At 41.1% G+C, this 18,578-nt stretch overlaps 2 protein-coding genes across 4 annotated transcripts in view; both read left to right on the top strand.

Moving 5' to 3' along the window:
• Fshr (follicle stimulating hormone receptor) overlaps nt 1-18,578 on the top strand; it is a 182,794-nt gene that overhangs the window by 2,569 nt on the left and 161,647 nt on the right. The gene's annotated exons all lie outside the window — the stretch shown is intronic.
• LOC126504065 (non-POU domain-containing octamer-binding protein-like) lies at nt 12,683-14,297 on the top strand. Its single transcript, XM_050146100.1, has one exon. The coding sequence runs from the start codon at nt 12,828-12,830 to the stop codon at nt 14,265-14,267; it is 1,440 nt and encodes a 479-aa protein (XP_050002057.1). The 5' UTR covers nt 12,683-12,827; the 3' UTR covers nt 14,268-14,297.

Consider the following 18,578-nt stretch of genomic DNA (forward strand, 5'->3'; position numbering starts at 1 on the left):
CTTCACTGACTACAATGGCTTGACCCATCACCATGGAAAAGCTGCATTGCTCACCTAGAGAAAAACACCCGTGCTCCTCCATGTGTTTTTATCCTGCCTTCCAACCTCGTTGGCATCAGTTTCACTTCATTTGGCGTATGCGCCACCATCACCAAAGATCGCTGCTATCATATGACATGCACATGCTTGGATAAACGGACCCGGTCAGAAGTGCCACTGACAGACACGTGGATTGCATTTTCCAATCGGCTCCTGCTGCTTGCTTTATGCTCTGCATGCAGTGTTTCACTGAAAACTCGCAACGGAAATTCAAGGGAGGCCCTGTTGTTGTTTTCAGAAGCACAGAGAAATTGGACAGCTTCAGCAAAATCCCCCGTGCTGCTCCTCTGTGACAGAGCTAAGAACCAAGTTTAAGTCTGCTTTTGCATGCCCTCTGCTTATTGTGGGAAATGTGTATCTTCTGACTCCTTCCTGTTCTTCTGCGGGAAAAAAAAAAAAAACCTACGTGCTGTTCTTAGAGTCTGGACTAGAAAGAAGCCAGCTCTATGGGTCATTCGGCCTCTTTGGCAGCCATTTAACTCAAGTGTGGTGGCATAAAAGCAGACACAGACAGCAGGTAAATGAATGAAACTGTCCTCACAAAACTTTTTTACCCACACACTGAAATTTAAAGTTTATGTCATTTTTACAGTACAAAATCTTCTGTGGCTTTTCCAAATCTGAAAAAAAAAAAAAAAAAAAAAGGAAGGGAAGGGGGTGAAAAAGATTTCTAGTTCATGGTCTTTAGGAAAGCAATCACAACAGTGTTATTTTGATTATACGATGACCGATTTGGCCCAATCTAGGTTGTTTGCCGCCTACTCTTGCTTCAACTGAGAGTTTCTTCTGAGTTGAGAGAATAAATTGAATGTAAGTGGTCTAGGAACTTGAAGCATGTCACCACAGAGAAAGCATTAAACTAGGCAGGGACGGTCAGGAGTCGGGCCACACAGAGTGGCAATTACAGGGTCATCTTTTAACTGATTCTGGCAAGTCAACAATGATAGAATATTAGTGTCTCCACTCTGAGAGACCTGAGTTTAGACCTGAGTGGTACCAATAACTTTTTACTCTATCATCTTGTGCCACTGGCTGTATGACAGAAATTACAGTGCATGCCTGACTCACAGAATTGCTCTGGGGACAAAATGAGACAATCCCAGTAACGAACGGCAACATGTCTCTGGTGCTGTTTTTGTGAATATTGGTGATATTAGCAAGTGTAAAATATTAGACAAAACTCACTTTCAAGCACAGGACTCTTGTGAAGATCAAGCCAGTAGAGAAGGATGGGAATGATTTGGAAAACTGATCAATTTTTATAGCTAGTCTGTAACCTCCCTTTTGCTTAGCAGTGGTCTCATTCCAGTGGGTATGGCACTTAAACTTCATACACTGAGTAGGGAAAAAAAATCAGCATTTCTACAGGCTGTTGGCATTTGCCAAGTACTCGGAAAGCAGGTTCATTCTGCTCATCCTGAAAACAATCATGATTTCTGACTTATCCCAGAATCTACTTTAGTTGGGCGCAGCCCTCAAATCCAGAAAAAGTCCCAGATCATCCTTCATTTTTCCTGGAGTTGAAATTCCTGGGGAAAAGGTAAACACTTAGCCTAGGTTCAAAATTTTTCAATCTAGTAGACACTCTGAATAGAATCATTTCTTTTTCTTTGACACAGCCGGAGGACTGTGGTAGCTAAAGGGAGTTCACTAACACCATACCTGGCTGAGGGAATGTCAGTCTGGGCTCCTGTTGCAAACCACCTGTCTTGAACTCGCTCCTCACAGTGTCCCATAACTGGTTGCAATCTCATTTGCCTAGAACTTACTTCTAATTCTCTAATTATCCTTTTTAATTATTATTCTTTTTCTTGACCTTGGATTCCTTGTGTGGCTGCTTGGCTTAGCTTGTTCTCCACACCTACAGCCCTAGGTTATTTTTTTTTTAATTAGGAGCAGGTTTTTTCTGGCTTAGTCCTTGCTTGGCAAACCTTAGCTCTCAGGGATGTTTCAGTGTTCCATGAGACGGATATCTTTGCCATGCCGATGAGTTTTGATATCCAAATAAAAGAGTTCTTGATGTTTTCAAACACAATTATGGAGCTTTCTCCCCCCCCCCCCCCAGGAGCATGCTTGGGGATTAAGATCCTATAAAAGACAGATACTTTGGTAAAAAGTAGTCTATTCAACTGTCAGGGCCAGAAAGAATTCCTTCTTAAGCATGAACCATAAGCAGGACTCCTGGCTCCTGACTCAATACTAAAAGAGATGAGCCCTTGAATGGATTTTCATTGTTTTATATCAAAGAAATGGCAGTTGGAAGATGTCTGTTCTTATAAAAGGTAGTTCTAATATACACACTGTAACCATGTGGGAAACAGCCATTACCTCTTGCAAGTTACTAGTTTCAAACTAGTCTTATCATTTTATATTCTACTGCTCCTAGCAAGCACCCTCCTAGCATTGCCCCCATCTTTACCTTTGATTGAAGGACTAGCTCTCTAAAGTCTGGCATTTTTGTTTCTTCATTTACCCCTCTCTAATATAATAAAATCTTCTTTCCCCAAACCAGCCTGCTCAATTGTCATTTCCTCGGCAAAATGCCACCATCACCATGTTATGGGGCCCTATTTCAAAAATAATTCAATAGCTCAATAGCTTCCCTTGCTGACATTTCTCCTCATCCTCTGGAGGAGGAGTGCATTCCACAGGGTTTCTCTCAAACTGCATCTTTACCTCTCTGCCTTTATATTGACTCTTTAATTCGCCGCCAGTTTCTTCTTGACCTCTTGCTATGTACACTGGTTAACATGGCCACACTTGAAGTTTGTGTCTTTCATGAGGTCATCTGTTGCTGCTCACTCTTTATTTAATCCTCCTTCATCTGAACCCGGGCACAGCTCATTTCGCACTTAATCTTGCTTTGCGTTTAATTTTTCATGTGTATCTTATTTCTTCAACTGCAGTGAAAATTTCCCTTATGCTACTCATTGCGCCTGGTTCAAGGCAATGTACATCCTGGGTCTTCAATTATGTGTTGAACAAATGATTTAATAAATCAGGCAGAATTACATCTGTTTATTTGCTCTGCTCCTTGGTATTGAAGAAAAGATTTCTATAAAAGATGATTATAGCTCTTTCCTGCAGTGAACTTCAATAGCATTTGTTGCTGTTCTTGTTTTCCTTGCCTTTTTATGTGTTTGTTTTATGAAAACGCCTGTATATCACTCTGGAATCTGTTAATTTATTCAGAAAAAGCAAAACAAGTCACCTAAGTTAAAAGTTTAATATTCTGTACACCAGATATGCTGCTCACTATTTTTTTTACTTAAGTCAACAGCGTCTGTCTCTCTATACCTATGAATATTGAAAAGATGAAAAATGCCTAAACAAAATCACTTTCAATTAGAAAGAAATATTCAAAGAAAAATATATTTTATCAAATAGTACCAGATCTCAAACATGGAATATTATTCCTTATATATTCTTTAATTGTAGCTCTGTCTGATTATCAAAAATCCAAGAACTCTTTGTGCAGACCCACCCACTGCCTTGCTTTGTTTAGATGACTCTGTGAGAGAAACAAGCTGTTCTGTGTTCATGCTAATGCACGGACAAGACTCCCTCATAAAAAAAAAAAAAAAGCCAGTATCCACTTTAGCAAAAATTGTCTTTGCCAATGTTTGAAATTTAATTGGGCTGCAGGAGAGAGGTTTATATTCCCTACAGAGGAATCAGGGGGAAATGACTAAAGGAATAGCTATAGAATATAGCACCTTGAAAGAGCAGAAATCACATTCCAAGGGAAAAAAATCTTTTAAAGCAGAAGATGAACTCTACCCTGAGAATTGGCTAAGAGCTATAATTTACAGAGTCATTATCAGCAATTGAAGAATAGGGGTTTGATAGCACAGAACTTCACTTGCTGCATGAGGATAAAATGTCGCTACTTTATCTAGGGGTACCTGCTTCCATTCCTCAACAAGTCTTCTACTGAAGAAACCTACATCTTAAAAAAGGACATATCATGCAAGAAGATAGGAAATTCATTTAACTTTTGATTCTTTTTCTCCAAGCCACTTAATTGATTTATCAAGTCACTATAGTTGATTGGACTGTATTTTTTCTTTTAGCTATTAGATTTAGACTCTCCAATTTAGATTTATTTAGACTAGATTCTAGCTTATATATCCCTACAAGGTCAACTAGGAAAAGGAATAATTATTTTTAATTGCCTATGATCTGATTATAATGAGATTTCAATGTTTGTTCCTGATCTGACCTCTCCCTGAAGTATCTGAAAGCATATTTTCTGTCTCTGACCTGGACATGCCATTACCTTGTTCCTTCATATGGAATATGCCACTGATCTGCGACTCTTCAAGGGTTACAAATGAATACACAAAGGATACACACACACACACACACACACACTATTTTCAATAAAGCAGCTAAGCCTTGCCATGGAACTTAAACTCAGTTATTCTTTTAGTATTAGGAGTGTTTGACTTCATTCTCTCTTAATTGTTCTCTGAAACCTCTCCCATCAATCAGTAACATAACACCCTCACACAGACTCCTGTTCCAGCAGTTTCAAAAAATGTACAACATCTCCATAATGTCACACTTGATGAAAACCTCCACAAAATAGAGACCCCGTGCCGGGCAGTGGTGACTCATGCCTTTAATCCCAACACTCAGGAGGCAGAGGCAAGTGGCTCTCTGTGAGATCAAGGCCAGTCTAGCCTACAGAGTTAGGTTGAGGACATCCAGGGCTACACAGAGAAACCCTGTCTCCAAGAAACAAAACAAAACAAAACAAAACAAACAAAAAAACGAAAGAGAGAGGGGAGAGGGAGGGATAAAGAGAGGGGGAGAGGGAGAGAGAGAACTCATAACCTCCATTAAGCATCAATGAAATAAAAGGAGCGACTGGTTAAGCAGACAATGCTAAGGAGATTGATGGAAGATTGGTATAGAATGACTCGCAGTTTCCTCCAGTTCTGAAAAGCTTTCATTTTACAAATTCCATTCAGGCACCAAACTTGCCAAAACTGATAGGATTTTCTTAGTCCTCAGATTCCAAAATCTGGGTAATGATTCTAGTTTTTGGACTCAGTAGGTGAGAATTCCCTTGGGCTTACCCGACAGTTTTGTTACGTGAGAAGCAGTGTGGAGAAGACCCACACAGGCACCTGGATTGTTGTTACAGCCTGACAGGGATTTCAAACAAGAATTTGCTAAGAATCTCAGCTCTAGCCCTGACTTTGTGCCTAAATAAACAAAGACTGATCTTTGCTGAGCATGGCGTTCCTCTAATGCCCTCTTGGAGTAAGGCTGCATAGAAAAGAGAGGCCCCTGTCAGGGAAGGTCACAGTCTGGAATTCCAGACTTATCAGGAGTGGCTTCCCCTATTCGATCACTTCTATGAAAGTCGGTAAGATCTGACTCCCCAAAACAGGACCACAACCCTAGGAGACAGTGTGCCCCGTACTTGTCTTCTTCTTTACCTCATACTTGTCTGCCAATTACTCTCTGAGCCCTCTGAGCCCTCCTCTCCTGGATCCCTGTACTTAGCTCTTATTTAGCCTTTGTGATTCAGCTCTCAAATTCAGGGCAAAAAGCCAGACATATTTTAGCATCAAGTCAACACTCATATTTCCTCTCTCATCTTTTCTGATCTTAGCCCTCTTATGTCAATTTTCTCTTCCCTAGCCCTCAGATAAATCTTCCATTTCCCTGCCCAAACGTAATTATTTGCTCCCATCTAAATATACTCTTCTACTTCAGTATGACATAATTTTGAGAGCACAGGAAAGTGCTTCATTTTCACATGTTTTTAACAGCCAATATTTGTTGATCGTATGTGTGGGAGACACTTCCCACTTGGGAAAGCAATCATAAGAGGCATCCCTTCTCCTATGAGAAGTTTTTAAAAAAGCAAGTAAGAACAGTAACAGGTTTCTTCACTCTTACCCACAACAATCAAATCCCCCTCAGAAGAGTCATTGCAGAAATCACTAACTTGATGCTTCATTGTATGTTGCTCTACGTGAGATGAAATGACAGCCCATGAGAACTGGAAGAAAGGGGCGCAGGGAAACTCAGTGAGAACAGGGCTGTAGCCTAGCACAGAAAGAAAGCCAAGAAGGTCTATCTACATCTTTCTTGCTGACCACCCCAAGGCTAAAGGACACTTTACGAGCTGTCTAGGGTCACTTCTCAAATGCCCATTGTTTAAAAAGTTGGAAAATGCTTTCTCTGTTTTATGTATAGTAAAAAGGAGAACACAGAAAGAAATAAAATATAATAACGAATGAATACCAGCAAATTAATGATAGGATTTAACTGGAATGTGTTCAGATATTAATTACATTTCACTTTAAGGTTTCAAATTATGAAAATTCCAGGGAGCCTCTGAGCTTGGATGAGAGACACTGACAAAAACTTTGGAAGGAGCATGAGGATGAGAGGAGTGAGCTGTTGCATTTCTTTTTCCAAATTCATAGTTTTCCCCAAATCTGCTGGGTTCCTAAATGCTATTATGTGTCTGTTGGGTAAAAGTTTGCCTGTCAGTGGACTGCATATGCCAGATCCATTCCACCACCACTGCCGCCACCGCCACCACCACGGTATATGGATGCATTCTCTTCAGAGCTGGTAATGGTGTGGAAGTTGCCTAACAAAAAAGCAATACACCTTCAGAATATAAAGGGGCTCTAGCAAAGGGTCACTGGGTGCCCTGAATGCATAAGGACTTCCTCTTTCTTCTCAGTTTTAAACTCTTTTGTATGGCTGTATTAGCTTTAGACTAGAAAATAAAATTAAACACAAAATAGCCACTTTCCATCTTCAGACCACAGCATGAACTTTATCCATAACCAAACCTAAGCTATAGCCACTCCTATATGCCTGCTATTGCTAGTTTTTCACCAGGTCAGGAAAAAGAACCATTATGGGTAAACAGTTGAGGCATTTCTCTAAGTCTGCATACTGGGAAAGAGGACAAATCATCCACCAAGAATCACTGGTTTAAGTTAGAAAACAAAGACAGACATAAAAAAATATGAGTGTCATGATAGGCAAGGGGTCATCTGGAAACCTGCCTGTCGTGGCCACACTCCTTATCACACCCCTGAGCATGAGAAGCGGTGGAGCTCCTTCAAGAAGAACACACAGTCTTAGAAAGGCATCTCGTTCCCCCAAACAAATACTAGAGACGAGCAGAAGAAGAACAAACAGTTCTGATAACCAGATAGGAAGCAGCTCCTGGGAGCAGCTTGATTCTGGAGAGAGAAGAACAAGAGTGGCGAAAAGTGTAATCATCACAGCAGAAGACCCAGCTGGGTCATTAGAGTCTAGGCTCATGTTGGTCAGGTTCCCTGGAGAAAATCTGTCAGACACCTGCGGACAGGTGAAACCCTTATTATCAGCATTCTGAAGGACAAGTAAGGGCTTTGGGAGCAGGGGTATAACTAAGCATCTGCATTCATAATTGGTACCCATAAATGCACAAACTATTTATGTTCTTCTAAAGAATGTCTTCGGCAACTGAACTGCTAACTTGTACCCATAATTCCAGCTACACCAGGGGCTGAGACAGAATTGCCACCCTGGGGAATGTAGAGAGATTCAGTCTCAATTTTTTTCTTAATCTCAATGTTGGAGCACACATTCTTAATTCTGGCCTCTCTGCCGTGCATCTGTATTCTCTGTGGTAAGCTCATTCATAGCGTTACATTCAGAAGTTTTGTGCCATGCTCAGCTGCGTTATGGAGCCCCAGGCATGGAAAATTCATCTATAGCCTGAACACCTCCACTTGGATCCCTCACTGGAGTCTCAAAACAAACAAGTAGAAAGCAGTGAACTAAACAAACACCTTCCTCCAAGGCCCTCATAGACCCTTGTGGTCACGCTTTTCTTTCCCACCCTCCAGTTCCCAAACAACCAACATGGAGACTTAATACTACTTATAAATGCTCACTGAAAGCTCTTCTTATTACTCTTATATAGCTCTTATAACTTAAATTAACCCATTTCTATTAATCTATGTATTGCCATGTGGCTCACGTCTTAACCTATCCTCCAGAATGTCTTGCTCTCACTGCTTCTCCTAACAACTCAGGTGACTCTGCCCTCCTTTTTCTCAACATTCTCTCTGCCCCCAAAATCCTGCCTAGCTGTTGGCCAATCAACTTTCTGTTAACAAAGAGAAGGACATATTTTCACAATGTTCAAAAGGATTATTCTGCAGCAGACTCTACTCTCTCTGTGTCACCAAGTCCAATCTCTAGTATCAGCTCATCACCTGGTGCTAGTGATTCAGTCCCTGAAGCATGGCTGTAACGTTGTCACTTCCCCTTAGTGCACCACCATCAGAGCTCCAGCCATCATCACTTTCATCTGGACTAAGCTCCCGGAAAAAGCTCCCACCACTCCTCATTCTCTGGTTTGAGGTGAGTCCAGGCTCCATCCCCAGCGTTGACAGCAAGAGAGGCTTTTTAAATCAGCACAGAACAGAGATGCTTAGGATTTCTCTTAGAGTTAAATTTATTCAGCCCACGTTTCATAACATCTGACGATGACTGACATTTTTCTAGCTGCCGGGGAGCCAACAGAAGGAAGAAAACAAACTTCTCTCTCTTGTAGAGATCACATGTTTTGACATGAGTACAAAGTCACCCCTGAACTGCTCTGTATGCCTCTTCCATAGCCCAATGCCTCTCATGCACTCTTTCTGATCACCAATAATTCCAGACTCCATAGACCCACTTTGAATCCAAGCTTTTACTCCTTAGCTCTTTACATTCCTTTCCTCACTGCCAAGAATGTTCTTCCTGCTTCTCTTGGCAATTTCTCACCTTCCTACTCTACCCAAATGCTACTCCCGAAAACAGTGGTTCCAAACGCTGTGACCCTTTAATACAGTTCCTCATGTTACACTGGCATGGACCATAAAATTATTTCCATTGCTGCTTCATAACTGTAATTTTGCTACTGTTATGAATCATGATGTAAATATCTGATATACAGGATAGTTGATGTGCAGAACTCCCACGCACACTGTGAAAATGTTACTCGCCACAAAGGCTCTGTATGCCCTAAAGGGTCTTTCCTGACCACTCCACCACAGCTGTATCCCACACAGCTCTGGCCTGTGAGCCTCCCTAACTTTTCATAAACTAACTGCAATTTGAATGCTTCTTTTTTCCCTTGTCTCCCACTATTCCTACCCCTAGAAACTAGAACTGAAGTTGCACAATGGCAAGAGTTGCTGCAATGCTTGATAGTTTCTGGCATAGAACAGAAGCTTCATAGGCTCATGATTTGAATGAATAAGTCAAAGGTTTTTTCAAGCAAAGAATCCCACGGATGAAATGTAACCAGTATCTGCTGTGTCCCAGTGAGTGGCTAACCTCTAACAGTGTCTTACTTCACATCACCACTCTCTCCAGATTGGAAGGAAGAAGCACAGAATCAATCAGCTAGCCCCAAGACATCCTGCTTCTTTGTGTCACAACCCAAACTGGCATCGGACGCAGCAGGTTTTAAAACACCTTTGTACTAAGCATGAAAGAAATACAAAAAGCCTCCCTATCTCCTGAACTCAAAAAAAGAAAGTCTGAAGTCTTTATTTGAGGACTTATATATGTTCAAGTCTAGAGGCATTTTCATCTAAAATGCATATGTTGTCCTGTTCCCAGCATTCAGCAACCGCTTTGAGTGTTAGCACTGCCCCCCCCACTGCATCACCACGATACCCAGCCCTGATAGATACTCAATAACTACCCAGTAAAGACAGGAAAAGAAAACGGAGAATTATTCAATGGGATCATGACTGCATAGAATAGGGAATGAAAGGTAAATGTTATAGACATTTCCTCCAGCAATAAAATGCAAAAATAATCAGTAGTAGTTCAATGTTAAAGAGCTGTTTAAACAATATATCTATAACTGTGAATGATGCAATTGGCAACTTTCTTTTGGCGTTTAGGCCTTTCCTATGACTGCAGATCCCAGGAGAATGAACTGTTGGCAGGTGGAGTAGAAAACCATGCTTTCTGCATGCATGCAGACTTCTGCTGGAAGCAAACACTGGGCAAAAAACAGGGGTTGGAGAAGCCTCAGGATCGTGGGAGCTGCTCTTTAAAAATTCCACATACAATTAAATGAAACACAACTCTCCACCATTTAGGAGGAAATTATATGAACTAACATAACATCATCACCTCCTTTCTAAGACTTATTTCTGGATTTGGGAATAGCACCTCTATTTTATCATTTGGGCTGTGATTGTAAGGCCTTGGCCATAGTTGTTCGCATAGCTCACCAATCACCATGTCATCACAATTTGAGAGGTGTCAAGTTCAGTTGCACCCAAAATATCACCTCCACAATTTGTCATAATACCATCATTAATAAATTCTCAAACCTTAAAGATTTCTCAAATGTCTATAATTCTATAATTGAAATATAAAACTATAAAGTCATCAAAAGTGTGTGTGTGCAAGTGTGCATGCACATGTGCTCCTATGTATGAATGCACCACAAAGGAGATCAGAGAGCAATTTCAGGTGTCATTCTTCAGGTTCTGGACACCTTGGTATTTTGGTGGTTGTGGTGGTTTTGTTGTTATTTTTTGTTTTTTTGTTTGTTGGTTGGTTTTATAGCATCATTGATTTGGATTTGTCTAAGCTAGCTGGCCAGCAATTCCCAGGGATCTACCCATGTCTGCCTCCTGTGTACTGACATTCCAAACATAGACCATGAAGCCTCGCTTCTTTATATGGGTTCTAGAGATTGATCTAGGATCATCACACTTGTGCAGCAAACATTTTACCAGCTAAGCTTTCTCCCTGGCTTAACAATGCTAAAAACTCTAAACCTGTAAGACTCCACACACAAACATTTTTGTTTGTTTTGCTAGATAATCTTTCTATTTAGTTCCAGTTGGCTACCCTGGTATTTGCTACATAGCCCAGGCTGTGGCCTCTGACATATAACATTTCACCTGCCTCAACCTTCCAACTGCTGTGATTGGAGTCATGTATGATCACAACCTACTAAAGTCAACTACATATCATTTTTCAAAGGGAGCTTTTCACAACCCTAGTTTCAGGAAACATTCTATAGGAAGTAAATCTGTTGAAGTTTTTCTAAATTCAGGTTGGTTTTGAAAATGCTGCATGCTGTGCCTCTAATTCTAGACATTCACATGCACATAATAAACCAGGAACTCTCAAAGGAAGTCCAACTCAAATAACTCTTAAGTGGTCCATAGAGCACACTTCAGGAAAGCTGTGATAGTGATGTAGCTAACCAAGAATATGCTTGGCCAAATGAGCTCCCATATGTCCTCAGAGGAACTGAGGGGTTGACACAGGTAGTATGTAGGTGGCAATGGAAACTGATGGCAGCCACTATGGAAAACATTATGGAGGTTTCTCAAAGAACTAAAAGTAGAGCTACCACATGACCCAACTATACCATCTGTGTATACCAAAGAGCTCAGACGCCTACCACAGAGATCCGTGTATATCAGTGTTTATTGCCTCACTGGTCACAATAGAAAAGATAGGGTATCTGATCAGATGTCCACCCACATTCATGGTTATGGAAACACCAGCACAATGGAATTTCATTCATTCATAAAGGAAAACATAATCACATGCTGGGAGATGGATGGAACTGGAAATCACGCTATTAAGCAAAATAAGACAGGCACAGAAAAAAATAGAAATTTTTAATCTTATTACATATGGTAGACTTCAATTTATAGATATAAATTTGTGTGTAAATATATGTACATATATGCAGGTAGATAATAGATAGACAGATGGATGGTTAGACAGACAGACAGACAGATATGGTGTGGTCACGACACTAGAGAGGAGACCATAAGAGTGAAATAAGAGGTCTTAAGGAAGAAGGTAGGACAAGAGCAGATAATGAACTTTATGTGGCATAAAAACATTACTGAGAAGCTGGAAAAATACCACCATGAGGAGACCATGGGAAAAGGAAAGAATCAATAAAAACAACCTAAGTCTGAAAATGCTGTAATGAAACCCACTGCTTTGTATTTTTATATATAAACATAAATTTTAATTTCAAAAAGAGACAGGAAGAATGTCAAGCCAGATAAAGGAAGCTGAATTTTACCCATGCACTCTGTATACCCATGTGTAAATACCACAATGAATTTTATTACTAGGTACAATTAATTCTTGTTAGCTAGAAAGAACAGTATCTGTCATAGAAGGCAGTCATATAACACTGGTTGAATGTGTGTGTGTGTATGTATGTGTGTGTGTGTGCAACTGCACACATGTATTAGGTCATAAAACTAGGAGGACCATAAGAGTAAGAGGTTTTAAGGAGGGAAAATGAAAATGGAAAGGTGATTATACAATGCAAAGCAGGTGGTTGTACCAATCTCCACTACCTTCATTTTTTGTTTTGTTTCAGACTGTTTTATTTATTGTGACAGGTCTCTAACTCTACCATATACCTGCTTAGGGCTCTCATTGTAGCACAGAATGGTCTCAAATGTGCTACAGTTCTCCTGAATATCAGAATTACAGGATTTTCTATGTCCAGCATCCAAAATCCTTTTTAAAATTCTATATGGACTCGTTTCCGGCGGTCGAGCGCTCTTTTCTCGGGACGGTGGAGGCCGTGCAGCGTCACCGTTACTCTGAGCAAAGAACTGTGGGCAGAGGAAGTCGGGGTTAGGATTGGGAGACATACACTTTGCTGTGCTCAAATCGAAGTCAAGGGTGCAAACATGCAGAGCAATAAAACCTTTAACTTGGAGAAGCAGAACCATACTCCAAGGAAGCACCATCAACATCACCAGCAGCAGCAGCAGCAGCAGCAGCAGCAGCAGCAGCAGCAGCAGCAGCAGCAGCAGCAGCAACCACCCCCACCAATACCTGCAAATGGACAGCAGGCCAGCAGCCAGAATGAAGGTTTAACCATTGACCTGAAGAACTTTAGGAAACCAGGGAAGAAGACTTTCACCCAACGAAGCCGTCTCTTTGTGGGCAATCTTCCTCCTGACATTACTGAGGAGGAAATGAGGAAGCTTTTTGAGAAATATGGGAAAGCAGGCGAGGTTTTCATTCATAAGGATAAAGGCTTTGGCTTTATTCGCTTGGAAACACGAACCCTAGCGGAAATTGCCAAAGTGGAGTTGGATAATATGCCACTCCGTGGAAAGCAGCTACGTGTGCGCTTTGCCTGTCATAGTGCATCTCTTACAGTCCGCAACCTTCCTCAGTATGTGTCCAACGAACTGCTGGAAGAAGCCTTTTCTGTGTTTGGCCAGGTGGAGAGGGCTGTGGTCATTGTAGATGACCGAGGAAGGCCCTCAGGGAAAGGCATTGTTGAGTTCTCAGGGAAGCCAGCTGCTCGGAAAGCTCTGGACAGATGCAGTGAAGGCTCCTTCTTGCTAACCACATTTCCTCGGCCTGTGACTGTGGAACCTATGGACCAGTTAGATGATGAGGAGGGACTTCCAGAGAAGCTGGTTATAAAAAACCAGCAATTTCACAAGGAGCGAGAACAGCCACCCAGATTTGCACAGCCAGGGTCCTTTGAGTATGAGCATGCCATGCGCTGGAAGGCACTCATTGAGATGGAGAAGCAACAGCAGGATCAAGTGGACCGCAACACCAAGGAGGCTCGTGAGAAGCTGGAGATGGAGATGGAGGCAGCACGCCGTGAGCACCAGGTTATGCTAATGAGGCAGGATTTGATGAGGCGTCAAGAAGAGCTTCGGAGAATGGAGGAGCTGCATAACCAAGAAGTTCAGAAACGAAAGCAGCTAGAGCTCAGGCAGGAGGAGGAACGCAGGCGCCGTGAGGAAGAAATGTGGCGGCAACAAGAAGAAATGATGCGGCGACAGCAGGAAGGATTCAAGGGAACCTTCCCTGATGCGAGAGAACACGAGATACGGATGGGCCAAATGGCTATGGGAGGTGCTATGGGCATAAACAATAGAGGTGCCATGCCCCCTGCTCCTGTGCCAACTGGGACCCCAGCTCCTCCAGGACCTGCCACTATGATGCCAGATGGAACTTTGGGATTGACCCCACCAACAACTGAACGTTTCGGCCAAGCTGCTACAATGGAAGGAATTGGAGCAATTGGTGGAAATCCTCCTGCTTTCAACCGTCCAGCTCCTGGAGCTGAATTTGCTCCAAATAAACGCCGCCGATACTAAATAAAAGTTGCAGCGTCTAGTTTCCCGCAACCCTTAAAAGAAAGGTTCTTTTTGGACTAGCCAGAATTCTACCCTGGAAAAGTGTTAGGGGTTTTTCCCAATAGATAGGTCTTCCCTGCCTGTAATACTCTAGGGAGTATGCTTGGAGGCAGAGGGCAAGGGAGGGGTGTTATTTAACAAATCAAAGTGTGGTATATTGCTTTCTCAAGTCTGTCTGGTGCATTCCTGAAATGTGTTGATTATTGAGGGCCTTGAACCATAGCAAAGTGAACGTAGAGCGCTCCATTAATCTTGATCATTCCTGTTTCCTTCTTTCCTTCCTTGCTTTCTCCATCCCTCCCTCCTTCATTCATCATGTTTTAATTACTTTTTCATCTTTATTCCCCCAACCCCAGAGACACTGCCACATATATACCACAAAACCAAAACATCCTCCAATGACCTAGCCCAATTCCTCCATTCACTCCCAGGTGAGAATTCAGACAAATGTCCGCAGAGGTTACAACATACATACGGTTCTGTTATATCTCATATATAACCCCTTCATGTCCTAAGGAAGACATTTTCTCTTAGAGGTTTTCATTTTAGTATATCTTTAAAAAAAAGAAAAAGTCTTGTGTTAACTTGCCTCCATGTTTTTCTTGGGTAAGGACTACTCAAGACTGAATGCCCTTTTCTGTCTGATATTGCTGTTCACAGCTTTTCTTGATAGGCCTAGTACAATCTTGGAAACAGGGTTGCTGTGTGTTGAAGGTCTGACAGTAGCTCTTAGCCTTGCCTATCTTAGGTAGTTATGCTATGCATTTTTTATTGGTGTACTATGTTTGATTTGTTCCTGATACCTTCAATTTGAAATTTTTCTGAGAAATAGAGCAGTAATGTAGCATCACCTTATTAAAATACATCTGAAGCCTTTAAAAAAAATTCTATATGGAATAAGTCTTTTCCTTTGCAAACCTACTTTGCTTCACAAATCAGAGCATTTTTCAGTAGATGAACTTGGCATTGCATGTGCAACTTCCCTCCCCTTGTTTTAAGATTGAAAAAAAAAAAGTCCCATGCAACGAGACAACTTAGCTGAGGTCAGGCAGATCACTGCAAATTGATTCTCTATCCCCAAAGTTAAAACCTTTAAGTGTGATGTACCCAAATTCTGTGGAGGACTTGATGACCATACCTTCCTTCCTCCACAAAACAGTATCTTGCTACAACTTGTACCCCTTACTTCCCCAAATCAGAAACACCTTACAGATATTATAACCATTAGCATTTCTTTGCATTTCATTGCCATCCTGCTTTACTTTGGCCTCATTTTTTAAAATTTGTTTTTATTTATTTACTTATTTATTTATTATTATTACAAATTTTCACCTCCTCCCCTCCTCCCTTTTCCCTTCCTTTCCTCCTTTCCTCCTCCCCCTCCTTCTCCAGTCCAAAGAGCAGTCAGGGTTCCCTGCCCTGTGGTAAGACCAAGGACCTCCACCCTCCATCCAGGTCTAGGAAGGTGAGGATCCAAACAGACTAGGTTCCCACAAAGCCAAAGAAAGCTTTGAGATGCAGTTTAGACAGTAGGAAGTTCACCAAGTTAACAGGTGTATCTCAGTGATTATTAGTATACAGTTGTACTGGTATGCACAACCATAACCATGGTAGAGAATAAGATTTTGGTTTCCTTTTGCAGTGCAGAGGATCTATCCCAGGACACAGAATTCCCAGACAAATGTTGTACAATTAACCTACTTCTCCAGACCCTAAAGCACTTTCATCACCTCCAAGGGTGATAGAGGCCATTCTTTTCCTCACTCTCAGCACAAAGTTAATCAGCATATGTCTCTATATGTTTCTCTTTTCTGGACTCTTATGAAAGTAGAATCACATGACCTCTTTTGATGTTTGCATTTTTCACTTAATAGTAATTTCAAGGTTCATTTAAGCTGTTGAACTTCACTAATTGTAGACAGACTGAATATTTCCAACCATCCTCTGGGGGAATGAATTCCTCTACAAACAAATTCATTCAATCATGGCTTTTTCCAAAAATATTTGTGCAGAACCCAGAATGTCTTCTCTCAATTACCTTGCAACTGCCTTCCAACTGTTTCCTGCAAAACCTATCAGCCTCCACCAGAATTTCAACAATGCACAAATCTTCCTGAGACTCCGAGTCCACCATTCAGGGAGCCGAGCACATTGTGGAAGGTAAAATAATCACTCGAGATTTCCTCTCTCTGACTCTGCTTACATGGAACACTACCCCATGGACTTATCCAGACTGCCAAGGTCTCACTAGTTCTCAGTCATGCCCAAGGGAAGATTGAGCAAAAACTGTCCCAAACAGCCTCAGCAACAGGAAGTTAGCGATATGATGAGAAATCCTAAAGTCCTGCAGCTTCACCTTAGAACTAAACAGAGCTATACAGGATCAGTCTAAACTCTCTACCTCTCTGAGGTGGGAAGGAGAAGGAAGCAGTGTTCCTGGTTCATATTTCATGTGTTTGTGTGTGTGCATGTTGCATTGAATTATCATAATTTTTGAAGATACATTTTCTCACTTAATTCTTGCCTTTAGGGTCATTTCCAGGGACCCTAAATGGTTTGTTACTATTTTATATTTCTTATATTTCATCACAAGGTAGACCAGCTAGTCTCCTTGCACTGTCATGCTTGAGGTCAACCCTACTACACTATCCAATCAATAAAGCAAAGAAAGTGTGTGTTTTGACAGAAAGCAAAGCAGGAAAGGACCAAGATCAATCATCCCTGGCATTCCTGGTGTTCCTTTGAACAAAAGAGCATTTGGGCAAGCAATAAGGAACTAAAACATTATTACAATCAAGTTATTAATCTCAATTTTTTACTTTAATCTTTCCGTATGCATTCCCTGTTTTCAATAATTCTAGAATATATCCTTTTTGTTTTACTCACTCTTTAGTTTTTAATTTTATCAGTACAGAAAAGCACTTATATTCAATGACATATATACATTCAGAGATATTTTCTATGTAAATATATCACACATAATGGCTATACCAATAGTGACATGGATTACTATTATTAAAATATGTACACAAATGACAGAAAATATATTTATCATATAACTCTTGTGTGAAATTGTAAAATACGATTAGTTGTGAACAAGAAAGCATTTTAGGGCATATTTTTCTTTAGATATGCTGCTTTCAAATTTCATATTCTAAAGTTTGAATGAAAGCATCATTTTAACTTAATTGTTACCTTGCTATGGAGAAACTCTTTCTTTTTTAATAGAAAATAAATTCTTTTCTCACACACTACATCCCAATTATAATTTCCCCTCCTTCTACTCCTCCTAGTTTCTCCTCACTTCCCCTCCCCTGTGGATCTACTCCCTTTTGGGCTCTCATGAAAAAAGGAAAAGTCCTCTAAGAAATAACAACCAAACATGACAAAATAAAATATAATAATATGAAGCAAAACTTCCATATCATAGTTAGACATAGCAACCCAACAGGAAGAAAAGAGCCCGAAGAGCAGGAAATAGAGTCAGAGACTCATTCATTCTCTCAGTCAGGAGTCCCATAAAAATGCTAAGCTAATAGCTATACTATATATCCACAGGACCTATGTAGTCCCATGCAGGTTCTGTGCTTGCTGTTTCAGTCTCTGTGAACTTGCATATGCTTTTCTTAGTTGGTTCAGAGGGCCATGTTCTCCTAATATTCTTCAACTCCCCTACTTCTTACAAATTTTCCACTTCTGCAGGATTCTCTGAGCTCTAGGGGGTGGGGAATGATAGATACCTCCAATTTAGTCTTTCTATCTACCTATTATCTATCTCTGCATAATATCTGGTGGAGGGTCTCTGCATCTGTTCCCATCTGCTGCAGAAGGAAGCCTTTTTGATGATGACTGGATAAGGCATTCATCTATAAGTATGGCAGAATATCATTAGGAATCATTTTGTTGATTCACTTTTTATACCAGTCATGTTTGGTTCTGTCGTAGGTCACTGGGCTCTTCAGCCTCTGGTTTTTGGTTACCCAAGTAGTGTCAGGTGTGGATCCCTTCTCATGGAATGGACCTTAAAACAAGTCAGACATCAACTCTTTCCTGACATCTATGAATGTGATCCCAATGAAGGTTTCTAGTAATGGGGTACACTAAGTCTCAATTGGCCATCTCTTATAGCCAGGCAAGACTTCCTGTAGAGGGACTAGGCTGCATTCAATTGAATTGTTCACCAAAGTGGTCTCATAGAAATCCCCAAACACCCCAGACTGATGCTAAGACAGAGGATTGCTTTCTACAAACTGACAGCAGGGCCCTGTTGCT

This window comes from Alexandromys fortis, unplaced genomic scaffold (assembly GCF_014885135.2).
Source record: "Alexandromys fortis isolate MF-2015 unplaced genomic scaffold, M_Fortis_MF-2015_v1.1 scaffold_42, whole genome shotgun sequence".
Lineage (NCBI taxonomy): Eukaryota > Metazoa > Chordata > Mammalia > Rodentia > Cricetidae > Alexandromys > Alexandromys fortis.